This window comes from Puccinia triticina, chromosome 1A (genome assembly GCF_026914185.1).
Source record: "Puccinia triticina chromosome 1A, complete sequence".
In the NCBI taxonomy this organism is placed as follows: domain Eukaryota; kingdom Fungi; phylum Basidiomycota; class Pucciniomycetes; order Pucciniales; family Pucciniaceae; genus Puccinia; species Puccinia triticina.
Genome location: NC_070558.1, coordinates 8504826 through 8524198, shown reverse-complemented (window position 1 = coordinate 8524198; position 19373 = coordinate 8504826). Strand labels below are relative to the sequence as shown.

At 45.1% G+C, this 19373-nt stretch overlaps 2 protein-coding genes across 2 annotated transcripts; one reads left to right on the top strand and one right to left on the bottom strand.

Annotated features, from left to right (window-relative positions):
- Window positions 1-6236: 6236 nt before the first annotated feature.
- On the bottom strand, window positions 6237-9091 carry PtA15_1A946 (uncharacterized protein; the record flags this gene model as incomplete). Its single annotated transcript, XM_053166026.1, has 8 exons — window positions 6237-6264; window positions 6400-7072; window positions 7192-7287; window positions 7360-7412; window positions 7544-7969; window positions 8067-8158; window positions 8384-8875; window positions 9014-9091. The coding sequence occupies 8 exons, from the start codon at window positions 9089-9091 to the stop codon at window positions 6237-6239; spliced, it is 1938 nt and encodes a 645-aa protein (XP_053017159.1).
- A 656-nt stretch (window positions 9092-9747) lies between these two features.
- Window positions 9748-11117, top strand: PtA15_1A945 (uncharacterized protein; the record flags this gene model as incomplete). Its single annotated transcript, XM_053166025.1, has 2 exons — window positions 9748-9925; window positions 10021-11117. 2 exons carry the CDS (start codon window positions 9748-9750, stop codon window positions 11115-11117), a joined length of 1275 nt encoding a protein of 424 aa, XP_053017158.1.
- Window positions 11118-19373: the final 8256 nt, after the last annotated feature.

Genomic DNA, 19373 nt, shown 5'->3' with positions numbered 1-19373 from the left:
TCGGCCAGACTGCAAACTTGCAGCAGTCAAGGGGCGGCGTTCAGATGGGACCGGGCTGCTGGTGAGTGGCGGTGGCTGATGGAGGGCTGGGCCTCCCGGGGCCGGCGAGCCGCTGATTGATCCAAGGATCGGTTGGGGGGGCGAGTGCGGCGCTTGTGCGCGGGGTGCGGTGGGGGTGCCATCTGGGCGTCCTTGTGTGTGGTAGGGAGCCGGGCTGTGGTGAGCTGGTGTATGGCGGATGGGTCCTGCCCCACCTGAATCAGTTTGGACATGGGGGCCCTGTCGGGTGGGGGGGGGGCTGGGGTGTCGTGCTTGAGTATTCACATCATGAGGAGGGGGGGGGGGGGGGGGGGGAGGCGTTAGGGCCATGTGGACTTACTGCCTGGCTGGTAATGGATTGGGCCGGGCTGGGGAAATCCGGCTTGTTGTGGGTATCCGGGTGCTAACGGGGTGTGTGATGCGTGTGGTTGGGCCAGTGGGGTCGGTGGGGTCGGTCCTATGGCCGGATTCGGCGTGATCGGGCCTCTCGCGAGATCCGGTTGATACTCATCTTGAATCGTGTGCCACTCTTCGGGTCCTGGCATAGGCCAATTACCGTTTGCGTCCGGTCGGAGTATAACGCTGGGGGCAGGATTGGGCGGGGGTTCCATTATCTGAAACAGGTGAGAACGGGCTAGTGAATCAAGTGGATTGGAGGGTTAGGGGCTCAAGGTAATGGAGTACATACATACCGCTGAGGAGGGAACCCGGAGACGTGGAGATATCAGCGCCGTCCAGTGACGGATCGTCCGGGTATAAGGTGTCGGCGAGGTCACCGACTTCGTCCAGATGAGTGAGAGGTTGCTGACTGCGACCAGATGAGGGAGGTTCGAATGTCAGGATCTGCGGGTGTGGGGGGGGGGGGGGGGAAGTGGCTGGCCCAGGGGATACGTGGAAGTCAGAACTTGTTTGATATCCGACCTGGTCGGAGATCAAACAAGTTCCATCGGGATCGGGGGGTATGGGGGGCTGCGCTGCGCGCGCGCAGCTGGACACGTGCGGAGCTGGACAAGTTCATAACTGCCTCTCTTGCCCATCCAAAAACACCATTCCCCTCTGTCCCCTTCAACATAGAATTGGCCTCCCATTAAATATAAATTGGCCTCCCATTAAATATAATTGGCCTGGCCATGTCTGATATACCTGGTAGGTTTGAAATATGTTGAATTTGTTTGTATGATTTCACCCATATTTGACTATCCATTGATTTTACCTTTAGGCTTTGAAATGTTGCCCCCTAGGAATGGCCTGGTGAAATACAGGTGTCTGATTTGTGGGGATCGAACATGTCTTCCAAGGAATATTCCAGCCCACCTGAGATCTCGAGGGCATGTGGATAAATGGACTCATATTCAAGCACTGATGAGGCCACGCACACCTCCTCATGTCCCTCAAGCAGTGGATCAAGGTCCCACTAGGGAAGAGATAGACATGGAAGATGGGGCCTTTGTTGATCATTTCCCTCCTCAACAAGAAGGACCCCTACCACTGAACATTGATCAAATGGAACCTGCAGAATTTGGCCATGAAGCAGATGATGAGTCTTCATCCAATTCTGGCTCTGATTGCATTTTAGACTTGCATGATTTTTTTGAAGATGAGGAAGCAATTATTCAAGCATACTTAAATCAAGCACATAACAATTCTACTCAAAATAGATACCAAGTTGATCTGAATAGTCCCTGGTACCCTTTCCCCAACAAGGAGGTATGTGTTGCATCTTATGTATTGAAAACGGGGAATTATTGGCTGATCATGACTTTATTTAGTGGGCTTCAAAGTACTTAATTGGGACCCTGATGTTGGGCCACTTGCATACAATCCTATCCTCACAGATGTATGATAAGATCCGGTCAATATTATTATTGTGCAACATGGATCTTCCCCACTGGGACACAATCAGGAGAGCAAGGACCCGCATTTGTGACAACATATTGAAATATGAAATCAAGCAAAACATCTCTGTATTCCAAAACAAGACTTATATGTTAAGCTTGAAGAATCTCATAGCTGGGGTAATACAAGTGTATGACTTTGGGTATAACTGATGATCAAGAGGCTGATGATGTCCGTGTGTAAATTTTTCAGGAACTGGCCAATCCTCTTGTTTCCAAACACTTGGAATTTTACCCTCACGACCCAAAGGGTAAAAACATCTACGCGCTGAGTCAAAGTATCAAATGGAGGGAGGAGCTCCCCCGGAAGTGCCGAGTGCAAATGGTTGAAGCTCAGAACAAGCATTATTATATATATGAGCCAGTCACAGTGTGCCAATCTCATGGACCAGATTTGATAATGATTCCAGTATATTTTTACAAATACAACAATTGTTTGTACTCCAAATGTGTCAGGCCTAAATATCGCAATGTTGTGGAAATCCACAACAATGTCAGGATCAATGTGACACAGATGTTGGTTCCAGCGGACCTGCCATATACCCAACACCTTCTTGAAGAAATCCCAGTATCATATTTCCGCCTGAAATATGATCAAATTATGACCTCATCAGGTGGTTCTTTTATTTGCGCAAGAGGGATAGACAAGTAATTCCGGGAGAAAGAGATCAATCGGGGACGGAGTAGATAGAAAAATTCAAACGGGTCAATCACACCAATTGTTGTTGTTTTTGAGGTCTTCAATGATCGCGCAAGCCTTGCGCAAACCCTTCAAAAGCAACCGAGCCGGCCCCCACTTGAAGCCTAGATCGATGAAGTTCCTGAGTGGAAGATCCTTGAACGCAGTCCAGTGGATTACCTGATGCTTGGTAATGACCTGGAGGATCTCGTCGTACTCTTCGGAGTTGGGGGTGATGTTGCACACAACCAGGAATTGGCAGATGGTGAAGTCCTTCGGTGGCAATGGGACCTCGGCACGGCGTCTTTTTGAAGAACTGGTGAGAGTGGGCGCTTCTGGGTGCGTACAGATGGGTGGATTGGTACTGCTCCCAGGATCGGTAGGGGTCCTAGTATCGGAGTCGTGCGCTTCCGGCCTCGCCTCAATAGTAAAGCCGGCGACACCCTTGCGGCACTAGTTTCAAAGGAATCGCTAGCAGCTTGCAAGGGATAGTTAGATTGTTAGGCAGAGGACTTACTAATAACGAGAGCACAGCATTGGGATGGGTCACAAGGACATTGGGATCCATCTCGAGGGAAAGCCATATTCTCCACCCCAAGTGGGTGTCCATCGCCTCAAACCGGAAAGTGGGAAAGCAGGTGAGGGGTGTCATTGCGAGCGCGGCTGGATGTTGGACGAGGCCTTTGGTGAACGCATGGTTCCAGGTGAGGATGGACCTGGAATCTGAGTATACTGCAATGATATTGACGGGGTATTTCTTGCTGGTCTGGCGAATGTAGGCAATGATCCGCGCCTTGAAGGTGGCCAAGTCAAAGGAGTTCATGTCTGCGGCGCTGATGGTCAAGGGCTGAAGATGGTGGTTGGTCTGGATGCTTTTGTACCCCACAGCGTCGCCAGCATTGTATCAAATGTTGGCATAAAACTTGTAGCTGATGTAGATAGCAGCGTTGGTGGGGGTCTCTGAAACCTCGTAATGAACCTCACAAATGTTGGTAGCAGGGGGCCCGGTTGCCACGTCAAACAAGGAGGAAACATCACTGTTGATGGAGTTGGGTTGGTGGGTATTGTAGTCGGATTTGGATGGGGGATCGGCCATGGTTGTTTTGTTGGGAGGGCAGGCAGAACTCGAGAGTGGGCTGAAGGTTCAAGTTGAAGAATGTGGGGCACTTGGATCCCAAGAGCCCGGTTGGGTTGGCCTTGTGGGAAAGCTGGATATGCAAAGATATCTGGAAACTTTCTTGGAAACCTTCCAAGAAAGGTGAAACTTCCCAGATAACCACTTTAAGTGGTTTTGAAAACTTTTTAGGGCCTGTACCATACAAAATTTGTTTTTTTTGGTGCAGGTAAAATAGTTTTTTTTTTTGCGCTTTTCCCTTTTTTTGAAAAACACATTTCTGAAAAAACAGAATGTGAAAAACGTGTACCACAAACATCCCACCATGGCTCCAGGATATCCACAATCAACCACCATTGCATCGACATCATCGGAGATCCAGCTGACCAATACCCAATAAAAAGACCATGTGATCAGATGCGAGACTATTCCCCTCGATGACAGGTCCGTTTGATCATCGAGAGCTGCCCTCAATGTCCTTTGGTTACTCCTCCAGATGGCCGAAATGAACCGGTCATCCAGGGAAGTGATTACTCCTCTTGATGACCGCAGGAGTAATCACTTCCCTCGATGACCGGGTCGTTACGGTCATTTGGAGGAGTGCATATTCCCTCAATGACCGGAACGAACTGGTCATCAAGAGGAGTATCTACTCCTCAAGATGACCGGAGGATCCACTCCTCTCGATGACCGGTTTGTTGCGGTCATCTTGAGGAGTACATCTTCCACTCGATGACCAGTTCGTTCCGGTCATCAAGGGAGTATGCACTCCTCCCGATGACCGGAACGAACCAGTCATCGAGAGGAGGGTGTACTCCTCAAGATGACCGGAACAAACCGGTGGTCGAGAGGGTGTACTCATCAAGATGACCGGAACAAACCGGTCATCATATCTACCTCTAGATGACCGGTTCGTTCCGGCCATCGGGAGGAGTGCATACTCCCTTGATGACCGGAACAAACTGGTCATCGAGTGGAAGATGTACTCCTCAAGATGACCGCAACAAACCGGTCATCGAGAGGAGTGGATACTCCTCTTGATGACCAGTTTGTTCCGGTCATCAAGGAAATATGCACTCCTCCAAATGACCGTAACGACCCGGTCATCAAGGGAAGGGTTCGTTCCGGTCATCGGGAGGAGTGCATACTTCCTTGATGACCGGAACGAACCGGTCATCTTGATCAGTACATCTTCCTCTTGATGACCGGCTCGTTCCGGTCATCTTGGGAAGTACATACTCCTCTCAAGGATTGGAACAAGCCGGTCATCAAGAATTGGGCGAGTGACTTTTGATGGCAGGTACGGACCGGGCATCAAGGAGGGAGTGTACTCCTATTAATAGCTGTCGTTCTCGAGTACGGACGACTTTATTGGGCTTGAATTTCTTGGATTGAGGCATCGGAGCAGGCGTTGTTGGCAGGTTGGGTTCCGATGTGGGTGGTGGGATGGTGTCCATTAGGACAACAGGGTCAATGAGATTGTCGATGGACTTGGGCATGCTGCTTGGATGTTGGTGCAGTGCAGAGAAGTGGAAAAATAGCTTCCAAAAAACAGGGTCAGACCTGTTTTTGAAAAGCACCCATTTTCGAGGAAAACTATTTTCCGGATATGTCAAAAAACAGGCGCTGTGGTACGTGTTTTTTGGTGAAAACAGTTTTTTTGCAAATAAATTAATTTCCGGGGGAAAAACTGTTTTTTTCCCGGCTATGGTACAGGCCCTTATTTTCAAGGAAAGTTTTGGCCAACTTTTTGGAGCGGCCAAATAACTTTTTCCATCCGGAAACGTTTTGTCAGGCTGGATAACTTTCCAATAAACTTTATCTTGAACCAGATTGAAAGGTTTGGGTGAAAAGTTCGGGCCAGAAGTTTCTGGAGACTAATAAGTTTCCTGAAACATTTCAAAATGGTTGGGGGAGAGCAGAAACTTTCCCAAAACCATCTCCAAACCGGAAACTTTTCCGATAACCGTTTGAAAACTGCAAAACTTTTCCATAACCGCATTGGAACTGTGAAAACCTTTTTCAAAACTTTTCACACCCAAAAACGTTTCCCATAACCAAACTCAAACCACAAAACTTTTTGCACACCACTTGAAAACCTAAAACTTTTCACATCAGTCACAAGAAACTTTTCTTGCAGCCGTGGTGTATATAAGAAATTTCAAAATTGATAAAACTACATTTATGCATTCACTTGTTGTGATCCTGATACAAAGTTTAAAAATCGACCAGAACGAGATAAATCGGCAAAACAAAAAATACATGTATGATTGATGACGAATATTGGATGAAAAAAAGTATACAATAAAGTTGATACTTCCCCGGTGAGGAAGAGGTGCACTTTAACTTGATCTATATAATGTCGGTGGTCATGGAAGAAGTAAAAAAATGTTCAGCTGGGAAGGCGTTTTCGAGAATCTTACTGATTCATCGCAAATTGCTGCGGTCTTCACTAAACAGCCTAGCCTGCTTGTTTTCTTACAAGCAGCAATAACCTTCTCGTGGCATTTCATGGAATCGATTGATTCGGTGCAAAACTTTATCGCGGTCGAATCCGATTTTTTTTTTTTTGCCCGAGAGAAACCATGATCATTCAAGTGAAATATATAGCAGTGATCAGCGGGTGCATAGCAAGAAAAGGAGGAAGGCAACGCAATAAGAGAAGTATTTACCCCGGCCTCGGAGATGAAACGGCCGATTTAAAATTGGGATTGGGATTGGAGTGTGCATGGTGCGGGCGAATGTGATGGTGTTGGGCATCTATCAATTCCTGTGGGTCTTCGAATATCTTCAAGCCTAAGTTTGATTGCAACCCAGGTGGGCAATCCACCACTGGCCCACTAGCTAACCCTTCAATTTCAGAGGTCTTCGCAACATGATGATGGTTCATGATCTTGGCTTGTTCCGGAAATTTGACATCGAAGTCTTCAACGTTGAATTTATTTAGCACGATTTGTTTTTGTGATAGATGCGCCGAGTTACAACATTCGATAGCTGGCGCCAGACGGTTTACTCTCAAGTTTTCGGTGGCGTGGACTGATGTGTTTTCTTCCTCCGTTTCGTCATCCACATTGCGTTCATCAAACTCATTCTCCTCGCTACCCTCAACCACAACACTTCCGTCTTCTTCAGAAACCTCGAGGTCTGTTTCAGCAAAATCGGGGAATTGAACTGCTTGCGGTCCTTTCCTGGTGGATTGCCTTCCGTGATAGGTGGGGTCTCCAGATCCTACACTGTGCCCAAGACCATATCCACTGAGAGCCGAGTCGCGCGTCCTTTGCGAACTGATGATAAGCTTCTGCTCCAACCTCAACCTGTCATTCACTTTGTGCTGCAAGCTGCAAACTTTTGATTGGTTGAACCAAAATGAACAAAAAACGGGATCAGTTTTTCGTGATACGGCATGCATGGATAAGGGCAAGCCAAGCCAAAAGAAGCGGTAGATTTCGGGTTTTAGAACCTACAGATTGAAATGGTATGTAACTTGGTCACAAAACCATCAAATCCACCATAAAGTGTGTTCATTCTTTCAAAATCTATAGCTACTTTACCGCCTAGAACTAAAACCCAACATATTAAAACTGGCACGAGTGAGCACCGTTATAACCGACGCGCTGCGAAAGTAGTCTTACCAAGGCAGATACACAACACAATGAAAGTAGCCAAAGTGACGAGGAACATAGTTCTAGCAGTCATTGTTGGGGAAGTGGGTCCACGGAAAGGAAGAAACAGATCAAATCAATATCGGTTATGCTGATTGTGATCTGCATCTCATGACACCAGTCTGTAAGGTCTGCACAAGTCTTCCTTACTTACTCAAACATGATGGTAATTCCCAAAGAGATTCTTCCATCAGCTGACCCAAATCGACAGCGCTTGCGAGAATCCAAAGCGTTGAACATTAAGACTGTTGTGATTAATAGGTCCCATGCGAGAGGTGGCCCTAACCAAGCTAATTGGAGAATATCTAGTCGGATTCTATGGAGACCAATTAATCTGAAATAATCACCAAGATCGTTGACAAAATCTGTAAGAGTTTGGTCCACGCTTCCACTACGAGTAAAGATTACCCGGATCTGATCATAGTCAATCAAATGGGCTCCGACCAAAACTGACTGAAAAATCAAGCCGCCTAGACTGATTAAGAGTAGGATTAATGAACAAACTAAGAACAACTTCGGTGCTCTTAGCATGGTTGATGCCAATCTAGCAAAGTATACTCTAGTGCCTGTGGATATCAAGCTAAGGATAGTCAAAAAGGCTCAACGTCTAATCAGCTTCGGATCCCACCATGGAACAGAGCAAGAAAAAATGTTCAGTGAGCCGAGGTAGAACCCACAAGTTGACGACAAGCAAGTTTGATAATTGCCAGCTGTAAACTCGAGTTAAGCCTGCGTCGACTAAAGTATGATGAGCCAAAGATTTAAATACCTTTAAAGACCCCGATAAACCATTTCCAAGAAGAAAGAAGTAAAAATCCACCGGTCAACTTCTGGTAGAATTCCAAAACAGTAAATAATCAGGAAAAATTGACACGCACAAGTATTTCCAGTGCCTGAACGACCCCAATCAACCATTCCCCAAAGTAAACATATTAAGTAGCAAGTCAGCAGTCAGATTTCTTGACAATTTCCAGAGCAGACAAAATAAGATGACAAAGTGATGACGCACGAGACTAAATAGGTTTGCCATGAGAATGAAAAATACGAGTACATTGAATTTATCATTTAAAAATTCGAATTGTTGGTGGAAGATATTCAAACGGCTGAACCAATTTCGCCTATTGCAAGAATAATCGTGTTGGTTATCAACTCTTATGTCAAAGAATTCGGGTTGGTAATTGCTGTGGAAAGTCGATGGATGAAGGGGCAAACTTCGAGGTTTGACGTCAAGCTCTTCAGCCTTTTTAGTTTCCAACTGGCCAACCACGACCTCCCCCTCGATTTCATTGTTATTCCGGTCAAGATATGCAATCTTTTTAGGTTTCTCTTGAAACTGGTGGGTTTGATGATAAGCTGGGGATGGTGACATTTGTTTTTGGACGTGGTTCGGCATTTGATGTTGGGCTTGAGTTTGAGTGAACATTTTGGTGTTCAAGTAATTGATAAACTGATACGTTAAGCATCCTGCTAGACTACTGGAGAGTGGCTATGACAATCAAAAAGCCCAAGATCACAAACAGTCAGTTTTCCTTTCCATTTGAGCCCCCCGTTGGCCATTGTTATATTCACTTGCGGAAAAGGGGAGAACAAGACCTCAAGGCTAGAAAAAAAGAAACACGCTTGCCACTACAATAGATAAGAACCCAACACTTAGTTTGTTCAAATTGGCATAGGTGAGTGCGTTGATCTGGGATTGATCCATCACTGCTCAGTAGTGGTCTACATAAAGAAAATGGCAAGGCTCAGCGTAGCATAAGTATTCTCCAAGCAGTTAAAACAGACACACGGCCACATACATTTTCTGCCACTGTGATTGAATTGCTATGAGCTTGCTACTGCTAGCGCTGTCGGTTGGATGGCTTGAAATGTCTGCGAGCTAGGGCAGTGATCCCACCAGCTCGTTCCTTGCCCCGTTTGGACGCACCGTTATATACCTACGTCATAGGGCAAATTTATGACCCGCAGTTCGCCCCCCGTTGCCACCAAGCTTCTGAGAACCCCGGGGGTCGCGTGTCATAAAGCTGCCCATCAATACATGTGACGTATAACAGTGCGCCCAAGCGGGTCTACGGTTTCACTCATCTTTCACATGTCATGGTGTATCTATATTTACCAGAGACAGGTCAGGGCGTGGATTCTGGAAGCACTCTTTCCTCCTTCCACAGCCAACTCCCACTCACCTTCCGCTATCCTCAGGTACAGTGTTTCTTTTTCTCCTCTCTCTTTCTTCCAGCTTTCCCATAATGATATCCTCATCCTTCCACACCCAACTCCCACTCATCTTGCTTCGTGTCCGCTGTTCTCAGCACGGTCTAGCTTATCACAGACTACCCACCGAAAGAATTGAACGAACAAATCATGGATATCCCAGAGCAATGGATCGAAGAACATGAAGGAGAACCACAGCCATGGATGCTTGAATTTGATCAGGAGGCATTTGATCGAGACCCGGTACAATGGATGCGAGAACACGCTCATGAAATTAATGATACGGAACCTATCCTCATATGTAGTCTTGCACTGCCTCGCGATCCAGGTCAGCTCATGTGCCGTTAATCCATGAAAATTCCGATTGCAATGAAGTATGCACCAGATAAAACCCATCCATATTGATGATTCTTTTCTTCTCAGCTTTACTCGTAACTGCATTTGAAGATCTGATCGGAAAAACGGAAAGATGCATCGATGAATTTTATGACAACCAACGCCGTTTACAAGTGTCGTCCGACTTTAGCAGCCACTCCCGCCAAATCGAAAAGATCCTTTTGCCGTCCTTGCGAGACAAACTTTCCCGCGTGTGCGATATTTTGTTCGGTCCCGCTCACTTCGAGCAAATTGAACCTTCGAAGTTTCAAGCCGGATTGAAAGCCCTCAAAGAAGTTGAGGGCGTCGTCGATCACATTTTTACCTCAATGACCTCATTTTGGCTCCCCAGTGATCCCGCGGAAATGGGCCCAGCGAACCTCCCAGACGTAACGAGCTATCGAGGCGAATTCACCCAAACGAAGATGCTCGATCTTATGGAAAGTCTATCGGGATTGTTTCAGATATATGGTGGTGTGTTACACATCTCGATGAGAGTATCCGACATGCGAGTAGGACACTATGGATGGAGAAAGTTGATTAACGATACACACATCATGAGGGATTATATAGATGACGTCGTCAAATGGCTTGGGCTGTCGGATCTCGGAGTTCTTCAGGAAGAGTGGAGGACAATGGCGCAAGAGGCTGATCATTTGATCCAAGATCTAGGATCCTTACCGGTCTTCAAATCTTACCAACGATTGCAGCAAGACTTCCTGTCACTCGTCAAAATATCCAGACTATTCTACAAAACGATTTCCAAAGCCAACAAGACCAAATCTCATCCAATCTCGGAGATGCCTCCAATTCAGCTCGCGAAATTCATCCACGCGACACTTACGTCCGGCGTCCCACAAGCTTTGATGACCACCTTTGAAATACCGAATCCTATGAATCACGCTGTTGGCATGGAGACGCCTAGTCTTCTGAACTGCTTTAGAGGACCCATCAAGATTCTAAACGAGTATTTGGACGATCAAGCTTCTAATCCAACTTCAACTCCAGCCCAGTCTCACCATGAGTTCCTCGAATGGTACACAATATGGAAGGAACAGTTCAAACTGGCTGTTACCCGTTTTCTCGCTACATTCAAAGCAGTTCACATGGCTTTAAGAGACAATGTGGAGCCGCAATTTGCTTGAATTTTCCCTACAACTATTCAACGCTTCGTACGGTTCATTCTAATCTGATGATTTTCTTTCAGAAAGTAAATCTTGCCTTGATGTTTTCATCATCTTCATGTTGTTTTATTTTGACTCCTGTGTTCAGCTGTTTCCTATGCAATTGTTTTAGTAAGCGCTAATGTCCTAACCTGCCCGTTCTTCCAATTGGTAGTGTTTCAGTCCATTATTCATGTAGACAATCCTCTAGTTTTGCAGGCATTTATGTCCGATGAAATCAACTACAAATGACTATCCAGACGCAACAAATGGTCCAACTTAACACAAGTCCCTGGTGGGCGCTGTGGCTGGCGGCGAAGAGAGCGCTCTGCGCGGGCCCCCCGGACCTCCGTTCGAGTGGCTTTGACAATAATTTCCTGCCCTTCTTTATTTGCTTAAGCAAGTGCCTAAGAAACAATCCTCAACGAGATATTATTTCTCCTACAAGGGCATAGTCCCCAAATTTAGGGTTCCAGGGGTTGCAAAAGTCACAGGATGTGAAAGGCCCCAAGGGGAATGGGAATTTTGTATGCAAAAAAGGGATATAAACTTGTATTTCATATGACCAAAACCTACCAAAACCAACAAAGGGTAGTTACGCTACGCGTAACGCGTAGATAACGGTAACGTACCGTAATTTTTGCCGTTATCTACGCGTTACGCGTAACGTTGGTGCAATTACGTTATTGCACCACAGGAAGGCCCTTATTTTTATATTATTTACGTTATCGGGGCACACATGGCCCCTGATAACAAGCAAATATCAAGGCAAAAACAGCCTCCAATGATCTGTTTTTGCATTGGCTGCTGATATCAAGCAAATATTAAAGCAAAAACAGCCTTAATTAGTCTGTTTTTGTGTTATCGAGCGGATAACGCGATAACGGGCCGCTTTTTTGAGGCCCGTTACGTTACACGCGGGGCTTAAAATGCCCCCGTTACTAGTAAAGTAACGGGGAGCCCTGGGTAACGAGGGTAGTTACGTTACCCAAAAACGTCGGATAACGTAGAGTAACGTAACTACCCTTTGTTGCCAAAACCCACTAAACTATAGATACAATGTGTCAAACTATCCCACTTTCTTAAATCCACAGAATCCTAGACTCCTGGATAAATAGCGCACAGGGGGTTTCACAATAAGGATACCTGGGAAGAGGTTTGGGTGAGCTTGAGTATTCCTTACTTGCGCTGCACAAGCTGCACACCTTAAATTTTATGACCCAAGAAACCTGTGCAAGTAGTTCTGGGGTGATGGAAATGTTCTTGAGCACTCCCAACTCCTCCCCATCTTGATGAAACACTACAGTCACCCCTTACGGGTGACACATACAGTCAACACCTCTAGTGAAGATACATGTTTGCTATAGCAATACTGTGTTGTAGCAATACAGGTATGATTGTACTTGCTGTAAAGCTACATGTATTGGTGTATCAATACTTGTATTGCTATACCAATAGCTTGATATAGTGTGAGGATCAGGCTACTACCAATTCGCTATATATTGGCTATGAAGTTTAATCCAAGAGGACAACTCACCGATGCTTGGATAGTAACTAGATGTAAGGTTCTAAGCGATGTGCAAATAGAAACCTTATAAGGATAACTCAGATTGTTTGTAATTGATTTTGTTGATAATGATAATTTAGATTTCTGAGGAAATGATGATAAAGAATATTCCAATGGAGAAAGAGAGGAAAGGAGGAACAACCGGATACGAAGAAAAAGAGATAAAGACAAGCTCGCAGAAGCATACGATGACGACATAAATGTTAATGAAAGATGTCATGAATCATGCGCGATGTTACCCGATTACAAAAGCCAAGGAGATCCAACGCCAATCATCCTGTTAGTCAGCTTCAACGGATAACAAATAAAGCACGTGTTAATCCATAATTAACAAGATATTCGTTACAAAATAAGCCTTGCCTACTACTCCTTATTAACATTCACCTTACTCTTCTTGTTATTCTTTTTCTTCTTCATCTCCGACAAACGTCAAAACTCGTCCAAAAATTTATTAGCGGCCACCGGAATATGATTCTGAGACACCCAAGTGTCTTCCCCCGGCGTTGAATTGTGCCATGCAATTAAATAATCCAGCTTACCTTTAGAAACAACCCTGACATCGAGAACGGCTTTAATTCTAGTCCAGTCTACAATTTGTTCATCAGTGTAATACTTATCCTTAATACCCAAATTTGACAATCGACCTGGAACACTTGAGGGAGTAACATAACGAGTCAGCAAGGAAACGTTAAATACAGGATGAAGTTTAGGATAATCAGCAGCTAAATCTAATTCTACTGCGTTGGGGCCTACCATCTTAACTACTTTGAAAGGTCTGATGTATCTGTAATCTAATTTTGAGTTAATACGCCGTGATTGAATGAACTTTCGCAACAACAAAACCTGCTTGCCTTCGCGGTATACTGGAGCATCTCATTTACCCTTATTATAATATTCTGCTTGTTTAATCCGCGCTTGTCGCAGACATTCAGTCGCAGTTTCCTGAGTCACTTGCAAATCAACCATGAAGTCATCTAAAGTCTTGCGGCCCGTATTCTCAGTCATAATATTAAATCGGGGGTGAAAACCATAGGAAAAGAAGAAAGGAGAAATTTTCAAACTCGCCGAATCCGTATTATTTATGTAGAACTCCGCCATGTCCAGAAATTTGTCCCAATTATCTTGATAGTATGAACAAAAATGGCGTAGATAATCCTCGACCACTTGATTCATTCGCTCAGTTTGCCCATCGGTTTGTGGGTGATAAGCCGTGGAGACGGAAAATATGCTTCTTAAACAAAGAAGCCAAAACCACCAAAGAAGAAGCCTCCTTGCATGGTATAAAATGCGTCAGCTTGCTAAGTAAATCAATCACAACCAAGATCGAGTCAAATCCCTCAGACAGAGGTAACTTTACAATCATATCCATTCCGATCACGCTCCAGGGTTTAGGATTTGCCACAATGGAAACCAGCTTGCCATCCGGGGCCCTTTGTCTTGCCTTCACCCGCTGACAAGAATCACAACTATTGACATATTGGATAACCAATGAGCGCACCCCCGGCCAGGAAAACGTTCTGGTCAAAGTTGACAAAGTCTTGGCGATGCCCGGATGGCCCATAGCGGGCGTATCATGATACATCGCTAAAATTCTAGCCTGCAAAGAGATTGGCACGCAAACTCTACTGTTATGCCAATAGATACCGTCAATCAATGAAACATGTATGTTAGCCAATTCTTTGGGAGTATAGAATGGAGAAAAATAAGACAAAAGCGCCTCCGTTGGCCGTTGAAAGAATAAATCGTGAGAGGTTATGGGGGATCCAGCCGATCCGCCACTGATCGCATCGCACGAAACCATTCGTTTAGTAATCAAATTAGCGTCTCCACTTACAATCCTCCCTTCGCAGTAGTCATCGCGCCGGCTAGGCCCATCCGCTGGATTTTTAGAACCATTAATGTGATAGATTAGCATATTAAAATTATCCAAAAATAAAGCCCAGCGAGCCTGCTTTGGAGACAAGTACTTAGCAGTTTTAAAATATAAGAGGTTGGAGTGATCAGAGTACATGGTAACCGGATTAACCGTTCCCATCAACCAAGCACGCCATTCCTGGCAAGCCGAAACAATCGCCAATAACTCCAAGTCGAAAATCTTCCACGAGCGCTCCCTGTCCGACAATTTCCGAGAATAGTAGCTCACAGGGAGATAATCACCCTTGAGATCTGGCTGACTGAGAACCGCCGCGATCGCGTATCCGGAGCTGTCCACATGCACCACCCTGTCTTTTTCGAAGTCAAAATGGAGCAGTAAAGGCTCTTTTATAAAGAGAGATTTCAGCGCTTCAAAAGCAACCACGGCACTCTTAGAATTGAGCAAAGTCGAATCGCTGTACTTACCCTGAGTTAAAGTGGTCAAAGGACCCGCCACCGAAGAGAACCTCGGTATAAAGCGCCTATAAAAATTAGTAAAACCCAGGAACTTCCTAAGACCTCGAACCGTTGTCGGCAAAGGCCAGTCATTTATAGTATTAAGCTTACGATTGTTCATCTTTAATCCCTTGTCAGTAATATCAAAACCCAGGAACGTTACTTGCGAACAAAAGAACTCACATTTCCGCAAAGAAGCCTTCAAAGAAAACTCCCGCAGCTTCCGCAAGACTCGTCGCAAGTCCAACAAATGCTGTTCCTTTGTCTTCAAATAAATAAGAATATCATCAATATACACAAAACAACAGACATCGAGATACTCACGCAACACGTGCTGAATGAAACGCTGAAACGTTGCGGGAGCATTAGCCAAACCAAACGGCATGACTTGATATTCATACAACCCCCATGGGGTCCTGAACGCTATCTTCCATTCGTGTCCCTCCGCCACTCTTAGTAAGTTGAAAGCCGCCTTGAGATCGATCTTCGAAAGAAATTTACACCCTTGTAGATTGTTGAGGAGGTGAGCAATAACGGGCAGAGGATAAGAATCCCGGACTGTCATGTTGTTGAGGATTCGATAATCTACACAAGGTCGATTGGCTTTACCCTCCACTTTCACGTAAAAGATAGGAGCCGCGGCCGACGAAGAAGACAACCTAATAAAACCCTTGGCTAAATTCTCGTCAACGTAAGTTTTTAACTCGTCCCTTTCCGATTTGCTCAAGTTATACATTTTACCAAACGGAGGGATGGCTCCCTCCTTCAGATTAACCTTACAATCAAACTGCCCTCGGTGCGGAGGCAAACGAGCCAAACTCTCTGTGACAAAAACATCAGCAAACTCATGGGTAAGCAGCTTAGCTTCATTACATGAGGAATCACAAATCTCTTGTACGTTATCATACATTACAACATCGCTGTCAGACCCTCCAACAAACGTGCCTGAATCTGTTAACCAGGAATTTCCTAATATAACATTAGCCGAGGCCAGCGTAGTTAAATAAAGAGTCACTTGAGAAGAAAGAAAGGAACCGCAAACGGTGGGGATTAAAATATCTCCTTTTGCATAAGATACTATCTCGCCAGAAGTCGCTGCCGATCCATCAAAGGATTTACATTGAACCTTGATTGGCATGTCGAATGTCTTTAATTTTGATTCTTTAGCAAAGGTAATGTCAATAAAAGAAGCCGAAGCACCAGAATCAACCAAAACATAAACATCAGTTTTAATATTATCGCGAGTTAGTAAAGACCCATTCAAGAAGGGACGGTTATCAGCCCGAGCGGCTTTCTTAACGAAATGAGCTTGCTTACAGTCCGTCGCACTCATCTTTTGCGACATACAAGAGTTGAAGAAAACTTCCCCCGCCGACATATCCTCCATATTGATAACATCAGCCGATAAGGCGGGGTCGTCCAGTTTATCATGACTAGAATTGTCGGAAGATCGCTTTTTGAAAGGCAATCCATCGACCTCCGCCAAAGACTGCCTCTTCTTCCCTTTATCAGGGCGCTCGACCGGAGTAGATGAGCGAGAGTCGTCCACCTGAGCCCGTTGCTTCTCGCGGCGATAACCTGATTGAGGTCGTTGAGCGAGATTTTCTGGAGCCCACTTTGAATCGCTTCGCCTTCCCGACTTCTTCTTCCGAACCGAACCTCCCCATTCCTTCCACAACTGTAGCATATCCGACATATCCATTTTCATTTCTGGCCCCAACGTACAACCCCGTTTTTGATAATGAGAATCGTCGAAGGCGCCCCCGCAACGGATACAGATATTTCAATAGACACATTCTTGTCGAAAGTCAGCATAAGAGAAGTTTGCATCCTTCATCGCGGCGGCCACCTCATCCAAATCCATGGCATCTCCGTCAGGGACCTTAGGCGGCGGATGATGAGCCGGCGCGGGAAGTTGCTGAGGAGGATTAGCAGGTCGAGATGGGTTGAACTTTGGGTCAAGAATCTTGGTTACCCCAGCCAAATTTCTGGAAACCGAAACCGCTATTTCCTGTTTTTCACTCAAATCCACTACATCGTTCCATGGACCTCTGATGAGCGCCAGCTTGACAAGATTGTTGTCAATCGCCTTATCATACGCTTTACATTTCGATCGATCATCAAGGACCAAAGGCCTCAAAAGGGAGTTGAATAAAATGTTAAACTCTTCGATCGTCTTGTTGCCTTGACGAGCCGAATAAAACGCCGCTTCCGCTTCCTCCAACTCATGGTGGTTAGCAAACGTGCGCTCAATGGAATTGATGAATGAGTCAACGTCATGGAGCTCAGGGATTACGTATTCCATCCTAGAAGACGCCTTCAAGGCCGGTAAATTAAGAGCCGCCGCATTGTTGGAAAGTAAACCTCGCCACCATGTGTAAGACGGCACCTCGCCATCCATACGGCCTGGACCCGCGCGAAAGTACCCGGAGATCCACAAAATCTTCTGCTTCTCAGTATTGAACTGTTCCCCTATTCGCTCGAAAGAGTTTCTCATCGTGAAACAAAAGTTGTTAGTTTCGCGAGGCGCCCCGGTAAAAAAAATATGGGATTGATGAGGGGGCTCTACGAATATGCGGGAAACCGCCGGTTGAGAGCTAGCAACCTCCAATCGACCCAACCGTCCTCCCAACGAATTCGTGGAACCCTCGAAAAGACCTCGAAGATGAGTGATAGATTGATCATGGGTAGCCTGAGTTTTCATCAATTCAGAATGAAAAATGTCCTTGATGTTCTTGGTCTCGGCTTGAAGATTAGAGATCACAGTCTTGTCTTGTCGAGCCTGCGCATTCAAAAGCGCAATCAAAGCAGCCTGTTCTTGAATCAAAGTAGATTGAGTCGAATTGTCGACCCGTAAGTTGGACAGGAGAGCCGACATGTCGTCATCCAAAGCTTCTCGTTGTTTACCGGAACCCGAAGGAAGAGGACGGCTTGTTGAGGGTCCTTGCTGAATTCGCTGTTGATCTTGCGGCTGTGGAGAGGTTGTTGGAATGTATCGAGGGGAAAACGACATGAACAAAGGGGAATTGTGATTGAAAGGAGATGGGGTGTTGACCAAAAAAAATTGATGCGCCGTATCAGAGATTGGAAGATCGGCAACCAGAGGAGGGGAAGGAGTAACAGCAGGAGAGTTTCGGAGAGGAGTAATGGGTGCCATATCGGAGACTTCAGACATTGTTCGGAAGGTAAAAAATTTGGAAATATAAAGTTATAATAGTATGTTTTTGAAAGATCGGAATATAAATGTGAGGATCAGGCTACTACCAATTTGCTATATATTGGCTATGAAGTTTAATCCAAGAGGACAACTCGCCAATGCTTGGATAGTAACTAGATGTAAGGTTCTAAGCGATGTGCAAATAGAAACCTTATAAGGATAACTCAGATCGTTTGTAATTGATTTTGTTGATAATGATAATTTAGATTTCTGAGGAAATGATGATAAAGAATATTCCGATGGAGAAAGAGAGGAAAGGAGGAACAACCGGATACGAAGAAAAAGAGATAAAGACAAGCTCGCAGAAGCATACGATGACGACATAAATGTTAATGAAAGACGTCATGAATCATGCGCGATGTTACCCGATTACAAAAGCCAAGGAGATCCAACGCCAATCATCCTGTTAGTCAGCTTCAACGGATAACAAATAAAGCACATGTTAATCCATAATTAACAAGATATTCGTTACATATAGGGCTGCATGCAAAGACACATGTATTGCTGTAGAAATACTGGTATTGGTGTATCAATACAGGTGCCGCTGTAGCAATACATGTATTGGTGCAACAATACTTGTATTGTTCTAGCAATACTTGTATTGATGCAGTGATACTTGTATTGATGTAGCCATACTGGTATTGATGTAGCAATACTTGTACTGATGTAGTAATGCTTGTACTGATGTAGCAATACTTGTTAGCAATACTTGTGTCAATGCAGCAATACTTGTATCAATGTAGCAATACTTGTATCAATGTAGCAATACTTGTATCAATGTAGCAATACAAGTATCACTACCCAATACATGTATCACAGCACCCATACCAATAAATTCATTGGCTTTACATGTATTGGTGTGTCAATACTTGTGCAGACCCAAGCAATCCAATACACAGTGGGTTAGGTGTGTGTTGTATTAAAAGGGTGGATGTGCCACTCATGAGTATCACTTTTGTCAGAAAAGAAAGAAATGGCTCCACCAGGACTCAAACCCAGGTTGGGCTAACTCTAGGTGCCTGCTTTAATCATAATCTAACAACTTTGAGCACTGCCAGCATAATTGGCTGGGTTGAGGTTATCC